Source organism: Diadema setosum, chromosome 9 (genome assembly GCF_964275005.1).
Source record: "Diadema setosum chromosome 9, eeDiaSeto1, whole genome shotgun sequence".
In the NCBI taxonomy this organism is placed as follows: Eukaryota; Metazoa; Echinodermata; class Echinoidea; order Diadematoida; family Diadematidae; genus Diadema; species Diadema setosum.
The window spans coordinates 8,886,027-8,903,373 of record NC_092693.1 but is presented as its reverse complement, the minus strand read 5'-3'; the positions used below and the strand labels follow the sequence as shown (position 1 = coordinate 8,903,373).

The 17,347-nt window shown below is 38.3% G+C and overlaps 1 protein-coding gene across 1 annotated transcript; it reads left to right on the top strand.

The window, feature by feature from the left end:
- Positions 1–4,652: 4,652 nt before the first annotated feature.
- Positions 4,653–14,503, top strand: LOC140232651 (sperm microtubule inner protein 8-like). Its single transcript, XM_072312754.1, has 7 exons — positions 4,653–5,062; positions 6,034–6,095; positions 9,234–9,286; positions 9,517–9,581; positions 10,193–10,257; positions 10,649–10,713; positions 11,383–14,503. Exons 1-7 carry the CDS (start codon positions 4,876–4,878, stop codon positions 11,444–11,446), a joined length of 561 nt encoding a protein of 186 aa, XP_072168855.1. The 5' UTR covers positions 4,653–4,875; the 3' UTR covers positions 11,447–14,503.
- Positions 14,504–17,347: the final 2,844 nt, after the last annotated feature.

Below are 17,347 nucleotides of genomic sequence, written 5' to 3'. Positions count from 1 at the left end.
ACAATTGCTGTAGGACACAGTGTGGAATTTGCAGACTGTTGTGAAACTGCCGACACGAACTGCAAATACATTGTTTCATACCAGCCGTGTGTGTGAAATAATGCTTACCTGTATGAGGAAGCAAGTGGGTGGGGGATTAATGCATTTAAAGGAAATCCACTTAGTTGTGTTATCCTCATTGAAGTTGGAGAGAATTTTTGACATTTTTTTTTTTCCCAGTGCAGATGTTCAAATGCTCATTATAAAAAGACATTTTTATGTCACATGGCATGGCTGGCTGAGAGAGCTTGACAATACTCTTCCAAAGAACTACATATCTTTTCTTTTCTATTCTTTTTGTTCATCTCTTGTGTATGCAGGATTATATTTATGTCGTTCATGGTCTGTCTTTTTTTGTACATGTTGCAAATTTATTGACATTAAGATTCACTATCAATTGTATACATGTGCCTTTGATCCAGTTGGGTGTGTTACCAAATTGAAGAATTTAAATTATGCATTATCTGTGATCACCAACTGGCGATCTTTTTCAGATTTCGTAGCCAATTCTTTCAACCAATGCATTGATTCTTTTTTTGTAATTGTCATTTATAAATTGAGTGCATGAACATAATTATTTTTTATAATCTCAATTTCTTTACTGTGTCTACATTGAAATCTGTATTTGATGTATTTGAACTGTTATAAAATTGTCTTCGGACATTTTTTGAAAACGAATAAAATGATGCATTCCTTTGTATATCCCCAGTGAAATGCTTGTGTTCATTACTGTGTATACATTTCTAGCATTCACACAAACATGCTATAGACATACAATGTACATGTATACAGTATAATAAATGAACATTATAAACTTATGTTATGTATGTCCATAACTGAAAGCATTGAAATTATGCACATGTTGGATTGAGAACTCAACTGGCATGGATGTATTAGCTGATTGTGTGTATTGGTGCACCCAATACACAGATGACTCTTGTGAAAGTACTGGAAAAAGGAAAATTATATGAGACGTCCAAGTTATGTAACATGTTGGATTTACGTTTCATGAAGAGTTAAACTCATAAGCTGTTTTAACAGTGCCGCAAATATAGGAAAAAGATGGAAGTACATGTTGATTATTAATTAATACAGTTGTATACATGTACTACTGTAGTACAAATCAACAAGAAATATGCTTTTACTCATAGGAAACTGTGAAATTTATGAGCTCATATGGGATGTTTTTCCAATTGTAATACACTGTTATAATCAATTACATGTATAGGGAGTCAGAAAAAGAAAGTGTAACATATCCATAAAAAGTGTGGGGGGGGGGGATTAAACAGTTCGACTGAGTAAAATTTTGGTGAGATTAATGAGTCATTCTCTCCCGACCGGTGACCGACCGGGCACTACTGATTTTTCGGGCATCGCTCGGTCGCCGCTGAAATTTTAACGCGGAGTTAAACATTTCAGCGGTAACCGACCAGTTTTCTCTCGCTGATTAAAATACGCTCGGTGTCCGAGCAGCAGCAGCCCGGGCACCGACTTAATAAGAGGGATCGTACAGTTTTGGTTGAGACCTAATTTCGGGTTTCTAACATTTTTTTGGTGAATAATGAGAAACCTCTTATGAAATATGAAAGAGCATGTAATTCTATGAGGAATTCAACGTTTATTTGATGAACATTGGTTTTGAAATGGCTGGGATATCCAAAAAAGAGCGATTCTAAAAAAGTGTGGTACCCGCACTTTATTACTTTGTTTCACTTTGTTTTACTTTGTTTTTGGATGTTTCAGTCATTCCAAACCCGATTTTCATCAAATAAATTTTGAATTCCTCTTAAAATGGTATGCTCTGTACTATATCATAAGTGTTTTCTTAGTATCTCGCAAAAAGAATTCTCATCTCCACCAATACTTTACCCTCCCCAGTACTGACCCTCCCTTTAATCGAGCGGTCGCCGTTGAGCGATTTAGGGAACAATATAGAGATAAAATGACAAAAACTCAGAAGGACCCCAACGGACTAGATGGGAAAGAGGAGAAAGGGTAATCTGGAAGAGGCAGGGGGAGGGACAGAGGCAAGCGACCAACTTCTCCCCCTGAAAAAAAAAAAAAAGAAAAAAAAAAAAGAAATGGGTATAGCTGCAGCTTCTATCTGACATTCTCAGATAGCCCACGCAGAAGAGAACTCGACTAGCAATATGGGGGACAGGAAAGACAGGGATAGGCATTTTTGGGTGGATGAGATGAACTGATATGTTGGGGTTACATGTATTATGTCGACATAGTAGTACAATGGTTTTGTTATTTTTTGTTCACCTATAGGCCTATTGAATGAAGAAGTAATGCAAGAAAAGAAATGGAGATAATGAAAATATAAAATTAAATAGGAAATAGAAAACTAGGGTAAAAATAGAGTAGCAAGCAAAGATAGTTTGGAACAGTCTAATCTAGGAGTGATATACATTTTTTTTTTTTTTTTTTCATCTTAGGTTCTCTTCCCTGTCTATTTGATTTCCTAATTTCTGGAGTTTTTTCACATAGCTGAGGTCGAATTTCAGAGACCGGCGGCGGGCTGCCTCGGGTACGCCTGTACAGGACACCAGTTGATGTCCCGCCGATCCCCGGTCGGCCTCCGGGCGATTTATTAAAAATCGGCCAGTGGCCGGTAGGAGATAGTCCAGCTTTGCCGGTAAAGGGCATTACTCAGTGACTGCTCGGGCTCTATTCCCCTATTTCGCCAAGTTTTTACCTAAACTCGACCTGTGGCAGACGGTAAATCGACATGGCATCGTTCGGCCATGGCTGGGGGTTTACAGCTCGATCGACTTCTCCAAAATTGTGTTGGGATGCCTAAATTCCAGCGGCGACCGAGCAGGCTACAAATCGGCCGGTCGCCGCCCTGAGATGTGACCGTATATTATAGACTAAACTTCGCTAAGGAATAAGAAAAGCAAGATCAATGTATACTATGACTGGATTGTGTATGATGCGTTACGATGTTCCTGTGATGGACTTGAGATGGCGCTCCACAATTTCTCATTGTCATTTTCGTTTATTTTCCTTTTCCAAAGTATGATTCAGTATAGTTCACTCTTTCACTATTTGTTATATAATATTATATTGAATAATAAACTTGTGTGTGCATTAGAGCTCACTTGTACGCGCAAACATACATACGAATATTACACATCAAGCGAATTATAACATCGTATTTATACTCTAAAGAAATCCTAGAAATTTGACTCAAAGGGTGCATACTGTAAAACCAGAAATTTTCGCGTGCATTTTAATTTCGCGACTTTCGCGAAGCTAAGATTCGAAATTTCTTGTCTACACTACAGTATCAAGCATTGGATGCTAGTGGCAATTCCCGAAAATTTGTGCCGCGAAAAAAAAAAAAAAAAAAAAAAAAAAAAAGGCCGTCGGCTTCATTCGCGAGGTTTCAGGCCGCGAACATTTTTCTTTATAGTAATGATTATGAATCAAGCTGGCCGTATTCTAATTAGAAACAAGAGGGAATGCAACAGAAACTAATGCCGCTGTTATATTTTTTCTTTACCATATAATTTTCATGATATGGCGCAATCAATAGGCGTAATTGGCAGGGGTTCCTAGCTTAGTGCCACACAGTTCTTCATCCGCTTTCTTGTTGTTGTTGTTGTTGTTGTTGTATACCACCATTCTTTATCTTTCTTCGTCTTCTTTTTTTTTTCTCTGTCTTCTTCTCTTCCTCTTCTTTGCTAACATTTTAAAAAGACATTTTTAAAGAAGAAAAAATATTTTTCTTCTTTCCACAAGAAGGAATATCCTTGATACATTACTTTCCCATAGTTAATTTTGAGTTTACAAAGAGAGACAGCGAAAGTGGGGGGGGGGGGGGGGTGGGAAGAGAAAAGAGGGGGAGGGAGAGAGCGAGAGAGAAATAGAAATTGTTACCATGCTTGCATTGTTTGGATGCCTGCTGTCTTTTTCGATTTGTCAGTACATTCAGTAAGCTAGGACAACTATTAGGAGACAGACACACACCACTCCAAGCTTACGGTCTGCTTTTAATTTAATCATTTTCCCGGGGGGGGGGGGGGGGGAGACCCTGCTACCACGGTAAAGGGAGATTCATCGTGTATCATGCCTTCCGCGACGGGCTTATCAGCTATGAATGATTATGTTGCACGTTTATCACCTTCCATCGTCATAAATCGGATAGCAGTCGGGTTTTACGACCGAGCTTCTCACGATTATGACCTGTACAGTGTCTTTAAAAAATGAAATAAAATAAAATAAAACACACACACACATAATTATACTAAGGGAAGCGGAAATGACGCTTTACAGCTCTGTAGTAACTATGATGAGTTTATTTATTCCGGTTGATGGCCTTCTCGCTCGTATGGGCTAACTCAACCAAGTGCAGTGTAGCAGCGGTAGGGATAGATCAGTGTTCTCTCCCGCTACACCTCCACTGCAATCATCTTAATTAGTCGTGCGGAGATCCTAAGCGATGAGACTGTAAAATAAATTAAACAGTGCCCACATCCGCGCATGCGCCCTGAGCACAAGACATACGCGTTGCCAAGGGGACGGTCTTGCCTGGCTGCGCGCCTAACAATAAAACTTTCCGGGCACAATAGCGGATTACCGCACAAGGCAGTCCTTAGCGCATCGGCAACAAGTGGAGTGTTTGGAACTTAAACAGAGCGTTCTTAACGTTATCTCTTAACTTCGGAGCGTGTACAAAGTCCAAGTCATTGCGCTTGACCACGTTAAGTCTGAAGGAAAATTCAACCTGTTGCATACCTCATCCTAAAATCTAAATCTTGCCAGCGTTGGCCACAAGAAAATTATTTAACTTGTCAAGAGAACTTGATCATTTCCGAGGAAAAGAAGATGCCGGCCGCACTCGAAGCTCCTTACTATGTGCCAAATTACCCCACGCTGAGGAGGGTCCAGCTAGCCGCTGCGAAGGAGGGTCTCTACCACCCCTCTCTCCCAACTTTCAGGCGGATGGACATGGACACAGCAGCCCACAGATTGCCTGATGAACACTGCCGAACAACCACTGTCATCGGACCACGTAAGTTATCTTAACCAACGTTTAATGAACACGTTGTATTGTATAATACACGAGTATTTCAGATAGGAGTATAAACACAGACCAGATATAATAATGTCATTTCAAACGTCAGTAGCACAGCGCAACGCCAGTAGAAACCACAAGTCAACAACAACAAACAGACAAAAATACAGTTTACTATAACTTTATAAATACATCTTTATATATATATATATATATATATATATATATATATATATATATATATATGTTTTACAAGGACAAAGATCAGACATGAGTTGCTAAAAACATATTACTTTTAAGTGTCATAGGGGCTTGGAAAAGAAAGTTTTATTCAGGCTTATTTTCGTTTTCAATACATCAAAACAGATAAAGATTGCGGGGAAAACATGTTTACGATGTGTTCATTATGATTGCACATTAAGTATTACTTTGTGTGGTTTAGTGGCCAAAATAAGAAAACCAACGTCTGGACTAATACTACAACATCTTTAGACACCTGATCAAACGATGTACCATTTCATGTAAAACCAGTGGCGTAGTCAAACTGTTGGTTTGTCTATTGCTTGGAAGTAGGCCCTATAGTAGATTTATCAAAATCATGAAAATTGTCTAGATGTGTATAACAAGCTTTGTAAATTTTTGTCACAGACCCAGTGCTTTCAAAGAAAAATATCAACATTCTGAAGATTTGGGGAACTTGTCATGTTCGTGTTACCTGTGATAGTCGGTTTATGCAGTGTGCGGAAAATAAAGGAATTGTACTGATATCACAAATGTCGCATACTCGCTTGAATACTTCACATTAGGTTGTTTTGTATATAGGCCTACAAGGAAGATCCAAGCATAAAAATTATAATCTTGGGAAATGAATAAATGTTTTGTATCACCATTGTCGATGCCTTCATTTTGTAGAAATCGATTTTTTTTTTTCATACCAATGTTGTTATCTTCTTTCTCTCGTATAATAGTCGACTTCCAGAACGCCACAGCAACATATTTCAAGCCATCAGCCAAGATCTACAACGGAGCGGTAAGTGTTTTGTGTGATTTTTTTTTAATGCAAAATTGCCAAAAGCTGCGTTAGTATGATATCTCCTGCTTACCCGGAACGCTTTTGTCTGCACCTAAAGAGAAAATGAGGGGACAATGGATGTATTCGACCTACAAATAGAAAAAGGGAAGAAGAAGATATTTCACTTATTTTGTTACAGTCAGCCAGCATTGCGGGAGACTAAATTGTGCATGTCGACTCCCAACAATATCAAAGCCGTAAATGCGGCAATTTGCATTATATATAAGCCATAGAACGACACTTTCCCGGATAAAACACACTCTGTATGAGTTGAAAAGAATCCCATTTGATTTTTATCCTCACTGTTGGCTTTGGGACATTTGAAGCGATTCAACTATAAATGGCACCCATAGAAAAGTGATGACAACGGAACCATGACATGCACGCAGAGTGATGAATTTGTGATGGGGCACTGTAAATTATATGATAACATGCACAGAATAAATACCCCCTGCAACGCATAGTCTCGACACTATACTCGGTTGTCATCCCGCTCGTCGGAGCACATGAGTGAAGGGTATAAAGAGATGTTGTTGCCTACGCGGAGTTGCATATCCGTGTATCAGTTTTTTTTTTTTTTTTTTTTTTGTTCATATCGATATGAATAATCTATCCCAAGAATGGCCGTGTCTTTAATAGGCCCCACGCAGGCATTGTTGATATTGAAGCAAAGCATATAAAGTACCTGTCTAACATAAACATAATCGAAAACAAAGTATCGCGGTCATTCTGTAAAGAATTTCTCAGAAAACCACCAAACGACACTTCTGTCAGAATGACACATTTGTTACCATAAGATCCTTAAAATCTTACTATAGACATCTAGATTAATGACAAAAATAATGAGATGTTTCATGTCATCATATCATTGCACCAGATATACAGCTGTAATTATATCCATCGAAAATATTCAAGAAAAACAGGAAAAATCATTCAAATGCCTAAATATAACTGCTGCTAACTTGCGCACACTATGACATCATGTTACTTCCCCCAATACTTGAACGACAACAATGGTTTTCATGAAGAATGACATTATTTATCTGTTGTAGACTAAAGTTATTGTTTAAAAAAAAATGTCGTCGAGTGTTTAGACTATGGACATAGATCATTCTCATTTCGTTCCATGCCAATGCAAAGAGCCGAGAGCGTTACCAAGGCAACCACATGTGTCAAGTGTGTGGCTGGCTTATCAGTGCAGAAACTGCAAAACCTGTCCTGTATTCTATTTCCGTCCGCTCGTAAGTGAGAAAAGCGGGCCAGAAGTAGCGCGTCTCGTAACCTTAGCAACGATCCCGCGAGTAGGCTGCAGCAGACGTTGACGCGTAGAGCGTGCTTTGAGAGGATTTGGGACTAAATCCATGGTACCGAGAATATACGACATGTTGATATGCTACTTTCCTCGGTGTGTACGTGGTAAATGGAAGTGTTGTTTGACGAGTTGTATAAAATAATTTAAATAGACTCTATAGTGAATGCACACTGTGGGTCTTGGTGTACACACCGGAGGAATGCAAATATCTGAACATTGTCAGCAAGTCCGTTCACTTGTGATACTTGGCGTAAATGAAACACATGATTATAATGCTTTATTTTGCTCTAAGTACGTGCATGTAAATAGTATAAAGTTATACACACAATATCGACGTAAGGGAAACATTAAGCATTCAATACTGATTTCAAAGCAATCAAGGACACTTCGCTAGTATAACGGTATAAACAGGGGGTACCCCGTGTCATAACAGCGTCAATATAGACATGAACACTCTATGATAGTCAGAAGCGCAACATGAAATGTAGACAAACGAATGATATGTAGACAGGATATGAGTATGTAAATAGCCTCTGGGGGGTATGTCTAGACATCCCCCACAAAGAGAAACTTCGCTCGACAGTCACAGTTAAAAGGATTACGTCAACCGAAGAGAACTCTGCCTGTTTCATCGAACGCGATATTTAATAAAAAGCAAATTATGCATGGAATTGCCAATTCTTGCAAGCAGTTATTCATGAATTTGTGATACCAGTCACCATCATATTTCTATGGATTAAAAAAAAATATGCTTGATTGATGAATTAGTGTTCCGCGGCTCGAGTGCCATGCTGGGAAGGCGCGCAGTCATTATTTTCTGTACTTTTCTGCACTCCTATATGTACCAATTCAATTTCAGTTACCGTATGTTTGCTGCGATGGGGGGGGGGGGGGGGGGTGAGGTACAAAAAGAATGTAAATAGAAACAGACGGTTAACTTCATTTTTTTTTTTTTATACACCAATCACAATCTCCGGGAATGGGACATACAGGATATGATAACACAAACGTGTTCTAGCTCGTTACCCGTAAATATCCCAGTCTCGCACTTTATCACTTTATCATCCATGACAAGAAAAAAAAAATCAACTTGTGCATTCCTGTTGTCAAAATAACAAAACTGATCTACACAGTGTATACACATTTTATGCGTTTCTCTGTAGACTGACTGTACAAAAATAGCTGGCTGTGTCCTGACAACACCAGCATTCAAATTCCGTGGTCGTGACAACCAATATCGAAATGCCGTGTGTGCAAAGCCAGTGACTATACAATGTGGACCTGCTCATCGCGTACATGCCATCAATTATTAAACGATTTTATGTGCCCACCAGAAATGCACCTGTTTGCTTATTTGACTTTTGCTTGAATGTGTTTGCATTATGTATGTGTAGAGAGGGAAGACATTTTGTCTATGCGCTGTCAATAATTGATTCGTGACCTTTCAGATCGTTGCTGATGTTATTTTTTTTTTCATACATCACCATGGTGACCTAAAATGTTCGCGTTAAATCTGACGTCCTGATGTGGAAGCAAAAGCCACATGAACTGTATAGGAGTCACCTGGCGCAGCAGAGAAAATAAAACGATAATTCCCCCCCCCCCCAAAAAAAAAAAAAAATAACCACCCACAAAACAACAACAACAACAACAACAACAACGACAACAAAAACAACAACAACAACAACACAAAGAACAACAACAACAACTTGTGCTGCCTTGCCAACGCAGTTAGAGAAGATATCATCCTTTCTTAACTTTCGCTAATATCTTTTTATCAACAGAATATCACAGATACAGGAAGGTCGTTGAGGGAGTCAATGAAGGATGAGATCAGGTAAGGTGTTTTGGTCAGTTTTATCAGTTTATAATTTTGTTCGCCTATCGTTTTCATGGAAAACACAAATGATCGACGTAAGTTTGGTTTTAAGAGATTGATACTTTTGAGAATTCAGAGACTTATGTTTGAATTTCTTACAGATAATATTATGATGTTTGATTTGATGTTTGAGAAAAAAAATTGGTGAAATTACAATTAGATGACATTCTGTTTCTTATCTTTCACAGGTCGATAAGAATAGACTGGGCCAAGGCAAAGGACATCAAGGAGCTCCCGAAAATAGAAAACGCAGGTAATTGATGACATTATGGTCTGGTTAATCGTTTAAAGTGAAGATATAAATTTGATTAGTGTATGTCTAAACTGTTTATGCAACCCGTTCTATACATCGTGTACATTTTTTTTTTCAATTGGAAAGTGCATGAAAAAGAAAATACAGATTTCGTGCAAGTTTATACTTGTGAAAACTTTACATACCTGTCCTCGAGGTCAAATATGTAATGTACATTATGTATTTAATGGGTACACAATATTGTTTGAGGATTTGATGACAATAAAGCGATGCTAGAGACCAAGAGAAGAAGACTGACAAGAAGGAAAATGTCGACATGTAAAAACTTATTTATTTATTTATTTATTGTTCGTAGGAAACATTTGTACATGTGAAATGATAATAAACTATCAATCGCTGTTATCTCGCCTGCTTCGAGAGCTTATTAAAGACAGGGAAAGCAACATTTATATTATTTTCATACGACAGCAATCTGATAGCGACTCGTTAAAAAAAAAGATTAAAAAATCGCTTTTTGTGATTTGAATTTAAAAACAGATAAATATATCAGAAAAGAATCATCATAGTTCTTGCTTGATGATTGATGATTTTTCCTACTTTTCTTTCTCCAGGTGAACTAAGATTCTCAGGTTACGCTGTGAGGTATCAGAAGCCCGCCATCAGCGGTTCGTGGAGGGTAAGTGTCAACTGTCGAGTGCTGTCTTTTGATGTACAGTTAACTGTCAGCTATATAGCTTACTTATAAACTGGACGACAAAAGAAAGTAACTAAAGACACACTATCAAATTCAATCACACTTAGCCAGCTGTGGAGTGCGTGCGGTGGTATGGGAATTGCCCCAGCAACTTTATAGTGTCTAAGCATATTCGAACGTGCCTGTAAAGGAATAATGTTGTAATTTCCTACAATGCCATAAAGATTGTATTCAATCTAAGGTACAGAAGTTAAACAGTAAACGCAGCAAATTATCCCTAAATCTTACACAGCTTCCTAACATTTTCAGCGTGCATGTGCACAATTTTTCATTCTCTAATGACTATCAACGCCTTTTCTGTTATTCTCTCCAGTATACATTCAAGCAGGAGCCCCGTCTCGATCAATACGGACAGCGACCAGTGCCAGCCAACATCTAGTAAGTGCGCCCTCTACAAAATGTTATTCCTACCCCTGCCCCCCCCCCCCCACCATCTACCACTAAACCATAGTACCGCTATTTCGTGTGTGCATGTCATTAATCATTACATAGCTGAAAATAAAAGTATTAATACGATAGATATTATTCCAGAATGTGGTATATGCTTTTATGGAAATGAAAAAGAGAAATCAAATTGCAACTGATTGACAAATTGCCCTACATCAAAAAATCAAATTAAATCAAACACACTTTATTATGTACAAGTTGGCAAACGCATGAACAAAAGTTCATTATATTAATTTAACATACTCAGCAAAGTCCCAGCAAGTCATTCAATGAAAGTGTTTATGACTGTATAGACCAAATGGAAATATTTTAGCTCCCGTCGTGTGCCCATTTAAAGAAAAAAAAGAAAGAAAAGTGCAGTAGACCATAAAGATTATCGGTTTAGATTGAATTCCTCTGCCCATACACAAGAAATCTGACGATGTAAAAACACATGTAGTGCATGCCTAAAATGATCAGTCTTGCTAATGATGGTCCCTTCTTTTTTCTCTCCCCCCCCCCTTGTGCTTTTCTCCTCCACTCAACTATTCGCTCCCGTTCTCGCCTCGACCGCACCACTCTGTTCCCATCGCCACCGCAATCGCCGCCGCCAATGAGCAGTAGCCGCTACCGAGACACCTTCCCGCAGTACAGTCGCAACATGTCGTCGGACTGTTTCCGCTAAGACGTGATGTGTAACATCGTAACCTATCTGTGTACCTGCCATCAGGGTGCTGCATGATTGATATTTGGTTTTATCATTAGTTTCATAAACCTGACCAGGGAATTTGAAATATATGCCTGGGTTCTTTTATTGTTCTCTAAGAACGATGTCAGCGAAAGACAAATATTATTGTTATCTTTTTGGCAGAGGTCCTTAAAACAAAAGCATTTTAGCAAAAGTCAAAATTTGAATTACATATCGATATTACCGTTTGGATATATATCTTAAGAATTGAAGCAACAAATAAATCAAACATTCCGCACAAGCGGCAATTCACAGATTGCAATTGGCGAACTGTAATGTGATATGTTTTATTTTTCCAAAGCCAACCATAACATAACATTTAACATCATATCGCAGTAGATTATCATTCTCCTGGTGTATGATCTAAGGAAATGTAATGTAAAGGTGAAGATGCATTATTGTGATTCTGTCTTATAAACAGGCCATTATGCAGGTATGCTGTGATCATAAAGATGAATACGATTCATATATATATATATTTTTTTTGCGTGTCACAGGGGAGAAATATCTTCAAGATGTAGCAATATTATGTCAGGAGGAGTAAAAAGAAGACGATGATAATGCCCAACTAACTTTTGTTGAGAGCAGTGTAGTATAAAAATTAAGGCTCACATCAGTTTGTTATGATTGCATTACGTAAGTTGAAATGCTGCGCATTCATTATGTGAACAATAGGCCAGGTGCCTTTTTTTTATATGCCGAAGGCGAAAGAATGTCGCCTTCACTCATGCTGTGATATTAAACAGGTGTTTAGATTCTTCGTCAACGCTTGTCAACAGGATATCTCGATGTAAGTTGCACTCGAGAATGCGCGACTACATGTTGTCTGTAAACATGTATCACAGGTGTTAAATGTCGATTTCGAGTGCGCATTGTGTGTTGGTTTGAGCTATGCAATAAGTGTTTTATGCATTTCCCCTCTACAATCCGTCCATCAGCTAAAATATGTAAATATATATAATTTATTGTGTATGTGTTTTGTGTATTGTAACAGTGACGTTCTTTCATCAACGAAGTTTTTCCCCATAAAGAAAACTAGAACAAAGCGACTTTTGGAGATTGTCTCGAGTTATTTGTGATATAATTTCGACTATTATTCATCGGCAAATGCATTGCTTTGAGTTTTATACCTGGTATTCGTTTAGTCACCCGGGGTTAATAGCATGGTAGGAAACATAATTATCGTGGTTTATACAATAGGGAAAATTATAGTGTATGAGCGTAAAATAAGATTGCTCGTGCGTGTGTGCTCAACAATCGGTAAATATTCTTGGTCTGTAAGAGTATTACAGATGAAGATGTGGGATACAATTTTGCATTCTTTGAGCACCACAGACGTTCGGAATATCAGTGATCAATTACTACAAATCCATCAATAAAGATTTGTACTTAACTCTATAAAATCTTGAAATGCAGTGGTGAAGGCAATCATTGTAAGCCTAGGTGATTCAGGAACAAGCTGATTAAAAAAAAAACATAAGGATTTAAGACTTAGAATGGCGGATATCGATCTGAAGATATGATCGGGTAACCATTGCACACTACTCACTACTTAAATCTGATGAAGAGATTTTAGTTATTCAATGATAAGTTTAAAATGCAGTGTCTATAATACGGTGATGTTACGTCACTTGTCTCGAAGAAAACCATATTATACCAACTTTTATATCTTCAATCTGCGAGCAGATATGTTCCTCTTTGTTATGTCTGTAAAAAAAAAGCGTCTTCCTGAAGTTTGTTGTTGATGACGGAGATGATGAAGATGAAAATGGTGAATTTAATATCACTGATAATCATAACCACTATTCGTCACCGTACATTCTTTGATTACGTCTTATTATCTAAGGTATATAATGATGCATATTAGGTTCTGGAGGAAGTTCTGCCAAATCCTTTTTTCTTTTTCTTTTTTTAATATGGGCATTTAGGTTTGTAATCTAGTTTTCTCTGACGCAGTTTCAAGAAATGTGTAAATCTTATTCTAGGTGACTTTAAGACATTCAGTTCAGATTGTACGTTTTTTAAGATAAGGCCAGGTCAGACTGATAAGAGATCGAGAAGTTTAAGATCGGTAAGATCTCGAAGTTTGCCCTTCTGTGCAAGCGCAAACTTCCCGCGAAACTTCTCGCGAAACTTCCCACTCCATCTGGGGATATTTCCCCTTGCCGAACTATGCCAAACTTCTCGATCTTTTGCCAGTGTGACCGGACGAAGGTATGTAGCCGTGGTCACACTGGCAAAAGATTGAGAAGTAAGTGAAGATCTTGATCTTTAAGATCTCGAAGTTTTGCCAGTGTGATCGTGAACTTCCCACTCAAACTAGGGATATTTGCACTCGCCAAACTTCTCGATCTTTTGCCAGTGTGAACGCTAGAAACTGAAACTGCGCGAAGTTTGTCACGTGACCAGTCCCACCACCTGTTTCTGGGCGTTGCCTCAGAAGGGCACGGCTAGCTATTGTGTTGTACAGGTGTTCATTGTTACGTCACAACCAACAAAGCAATCAGACGGCGCGCTCTTTCTCTTTCTTGCGCACGCGCACTATGACCCAAACTCCTTGATCCAGAGATTGAGAAGTTTGGCTGCCAGTGTGAACGGACGACAAAAGATCGCGAAAACTTCACGATCTTAAACTTCTCGATCTTTTGCGAGTCTGACCGCGCCTACAAATTTGTACCTTTTATACATGTTAATTTTACAACTGCAATGATGGAACAGTTGAATTTTTGTTCTCATACATTGTTATAACTTGCCTGTTTTAAATCTCAGTCTGCCTAATCTTTAATTATTACTCGGGTATTAGAGTTCATGGGTTTCACCCCATTACTGCAATCAAATACATACTAGGATATTTGCCTGTGGAGATGGATAATAAGTTAAGAGAGTTCATTGCACAAGGCTAGGTTTATTGCGTGTTTGTATTGTGCTTGTGGAAATGCTGTCCATGAAGTTAGCATTATTGTCCGTTGCAATAAAATATTTCACAAAAGCTGATTTCTAATTGTAATTTCTTCATTGATTCAATGATGCGTTAACTGCACTGCATACTAACTGCAGCATCGTTCGCAGTCATTACGCTCGGTTATTGCCAAAATCTAGTACAAATAAGCACACTACAATATGAATATTTGATATTTCTCGAAATCCTCCCACGCACTATGAATACTGGAGTGTGTATGTGTGTGTGTGTGCGTGTGTGTGTAATTTGTAGGTATAACAGGGTAGTCCAACTATTATCAGACATGTATACATGTGTGTGTGCGTAAGTGTGTGTGTTGACCTTAAAGTCAAAGAAAAAAAGTGTCATGAAAATGGGACCAAATAAAAAAAAACTCATGAAATCTCAAGCCATTACAAATTATTTCTTCGTAACTCTTGCGACATCAGTTTTCACGTGAATAATATTCTTCTATCAATTCTTGTCGATAATTTGACTTTGTCATAATCCCCTCCTTCAAACCATTACTATATATATTGGTCATTGCAAGCGTACAGTAATTCCATTTCATATCTTCTTCTGTTTTGTTGGCCTTACGTTAAAGGCATTGTTTACCATTTGCAGATGAAACAAAAACCCACCTTTGTATTTAGTGCTTCAAAATTGTTCTAAAATGTGAGTAAGGGATAAAAACAACCAATATAAAAGTTCGAACCACTATTGTCACTGCAGCAGTATGCAGTGAAGAGACATAAGAGTTCTCATTCTATTTCATCGCTATTTCTCGTGTATATATTGCTCAGATGTATTCTGAATGTAACTTGTGTATTGTGATATAACTCATGGTGACAATTTTGTACATAGCTGGTATACTGTTACATACACATATGTCTTACATACACCTGTAAACCTGCAACTCGATGTTTAATATGCAGCTCGCATCTACAGCACTGCCCCTAGAGTCCCTATTGTTAATTTCTTTGTCTCCAGCCTCTATTATGTACAGGAGTTGGTCCTATCTTAGTCATAAACTTAACCTTCCAAGCACACCAACAAAGGTCCCTGCTGGTAACCTTGGCGTGGGAACTAAGTTAGCCATTGCAATATCTTGGGCTTGGAAAGCCAGCCAGAAAGCCAAGCTGGTCAGTATACTCCTCGAACGCCAGCGTGATAGGATCACCAAGCTCGACCCTCGTACTTTTCGAAATTCGTCTTATCCAGTTAAGACAGTTTAAAGCCTCCAAAATATACAAAATGTGAACAATAGTCATAATAAAAACGTTTCTGGACTCAACCGTCACAGTTACGGTTTAGTGGGGGAAATTATGATATTACCTTATATTTTATGCTTTATCGTGAAATGTTTATATGGTGGGATTATTTGTGTGTGTGTGTGATACAACTGACCTACACAGATGCATCAGAATTAATGTAATATCTCAAACATTTTTTTTTTTCATTCACTGTTCCCGATGGTTAAACAGTACCTTAAAAAAAAAAAGAAAAAAAAAGTAATGAAGCATCAATAAATTTACGTTCAGGCACATGGGATTTTTTTTTTCGAGGCGATGATACTATAGGCAAGATTATTCACCTTATCATCTTTACACATGCATTTATGGCTGAAAGGTTCGAGAAAATAAAATTGAAACATGCCATGTAACTTTGGATATTGGAAGAGGAAGAAAAAATATTATTACTTTTTTTTTTTTTAGACTGTGATAAAACATTTCCTATACCGTGTAAGCCCTCGGTTCTACTACGCTGACAAAATAAAATCAAACACAGTGTGGAATTCTCAGCAGCATATATCATCTCCACAGTCGACAAATCAGACGGTTCTTTCGTTTCCAGGTCCACCAATGCTGTACGTGAGTCAATAATCATCGAGATAGCATTGTCATGATTGTGTTTGTACAGGTAGTCACCAAAGTGGGAGACCCTCGCGAGGGGGCGGTTTGTGGGAGGAGCCCGGGAGTGGCAGATAAGAGTAACCGTCCTCCCTCCACAGAACTCGAGTTCTGTGCCTCCCTCCCCAGGATGGAAGTTGGCCGTATATAATTTTATGCAGCTGAAACGCCAATTTGATAAATGGCATAATACTAAAGATTGCTGATTATTTTTGTTCAAAAAATAGAAAAATCAAAGGCTAAAGGAAGCCGAAAATTCTCAAAGTATTATAAAAACCAACCACCCACTCCATCTAACCGTCATTCGATAGAAGAGAGACACTTTCCTCCAACATAATATGACAAAAATAACAACACAGACAACCTTCTCAGAAATAGTATCTGCGGTGGAAAGTGAGCACCATGCTCGAACCCCAAAGGAGTCTGAATCTTTCTTTCCCTTAATTGTTTGTTAATTTCTTCGTTTTTAAGTTGTGATCCCGACCTTTTGGCAAAGATGATTTTATTTGAATCAAAATATGATAGAAATTATAATGGAGACATTATACTCTTCAGCCCCCCCCCCCCCTTTTTTTTTTGGGGGGGGGGGTGGATAATATAAATAGGAATACATAGGCCCCCACACATCCCCCCCCCCAAAAAAAAAAAAAAAAAAAAAAAAAAACTTGGTTATGCATTTTGTGCTTTTTTGCTTGTCAGCTGAAGAAACCCCGAAGTGGCAGCAGAAAGTTACACTAAGGGCCTTTATTTACTGTTCTATTGTCATCTCTTTTTTTTTTTTTTTTTTTTTTGCCCGTTAGCACGATGAAAAGCCGGAAGTGGCACCAGAAACTTATAAACTGCCCCCCCCCCGCTTGAAAAAAACAAAACAAAAAAACAAAACAAAAAAAAAAACGTGGCGCCAGCCGTGCTCTGACAATTTTAGTGGAAAGACTTTACAGTTTGGGTGGATCTCGTGGGAGATTTCAAAACCCCCCACTACCCCCCCCC

Coding starts and splice junctions, on each gene's coding strand:
- LOC140232651 (XM_072312754.1), top strand. CDS start 4,876: ATGCCGGCCGCACTCGAAGCTCCTTACTATGTGCCAAATTACCCCACG. Junction 6,096..9,233: donor CCAAGATCTACAACGGAGCG/GTAAGTGTTTTG, acceptor TTTTATCAACAG/AATATCACAGATACAGGAAG. Junction 9,287..9,516: donor TCAATGAAGGATGAGATCAG/GTAAGGTGTTTT, acceptor TATCTTTCACAG/GTCGATAAGAATAGACTGGG.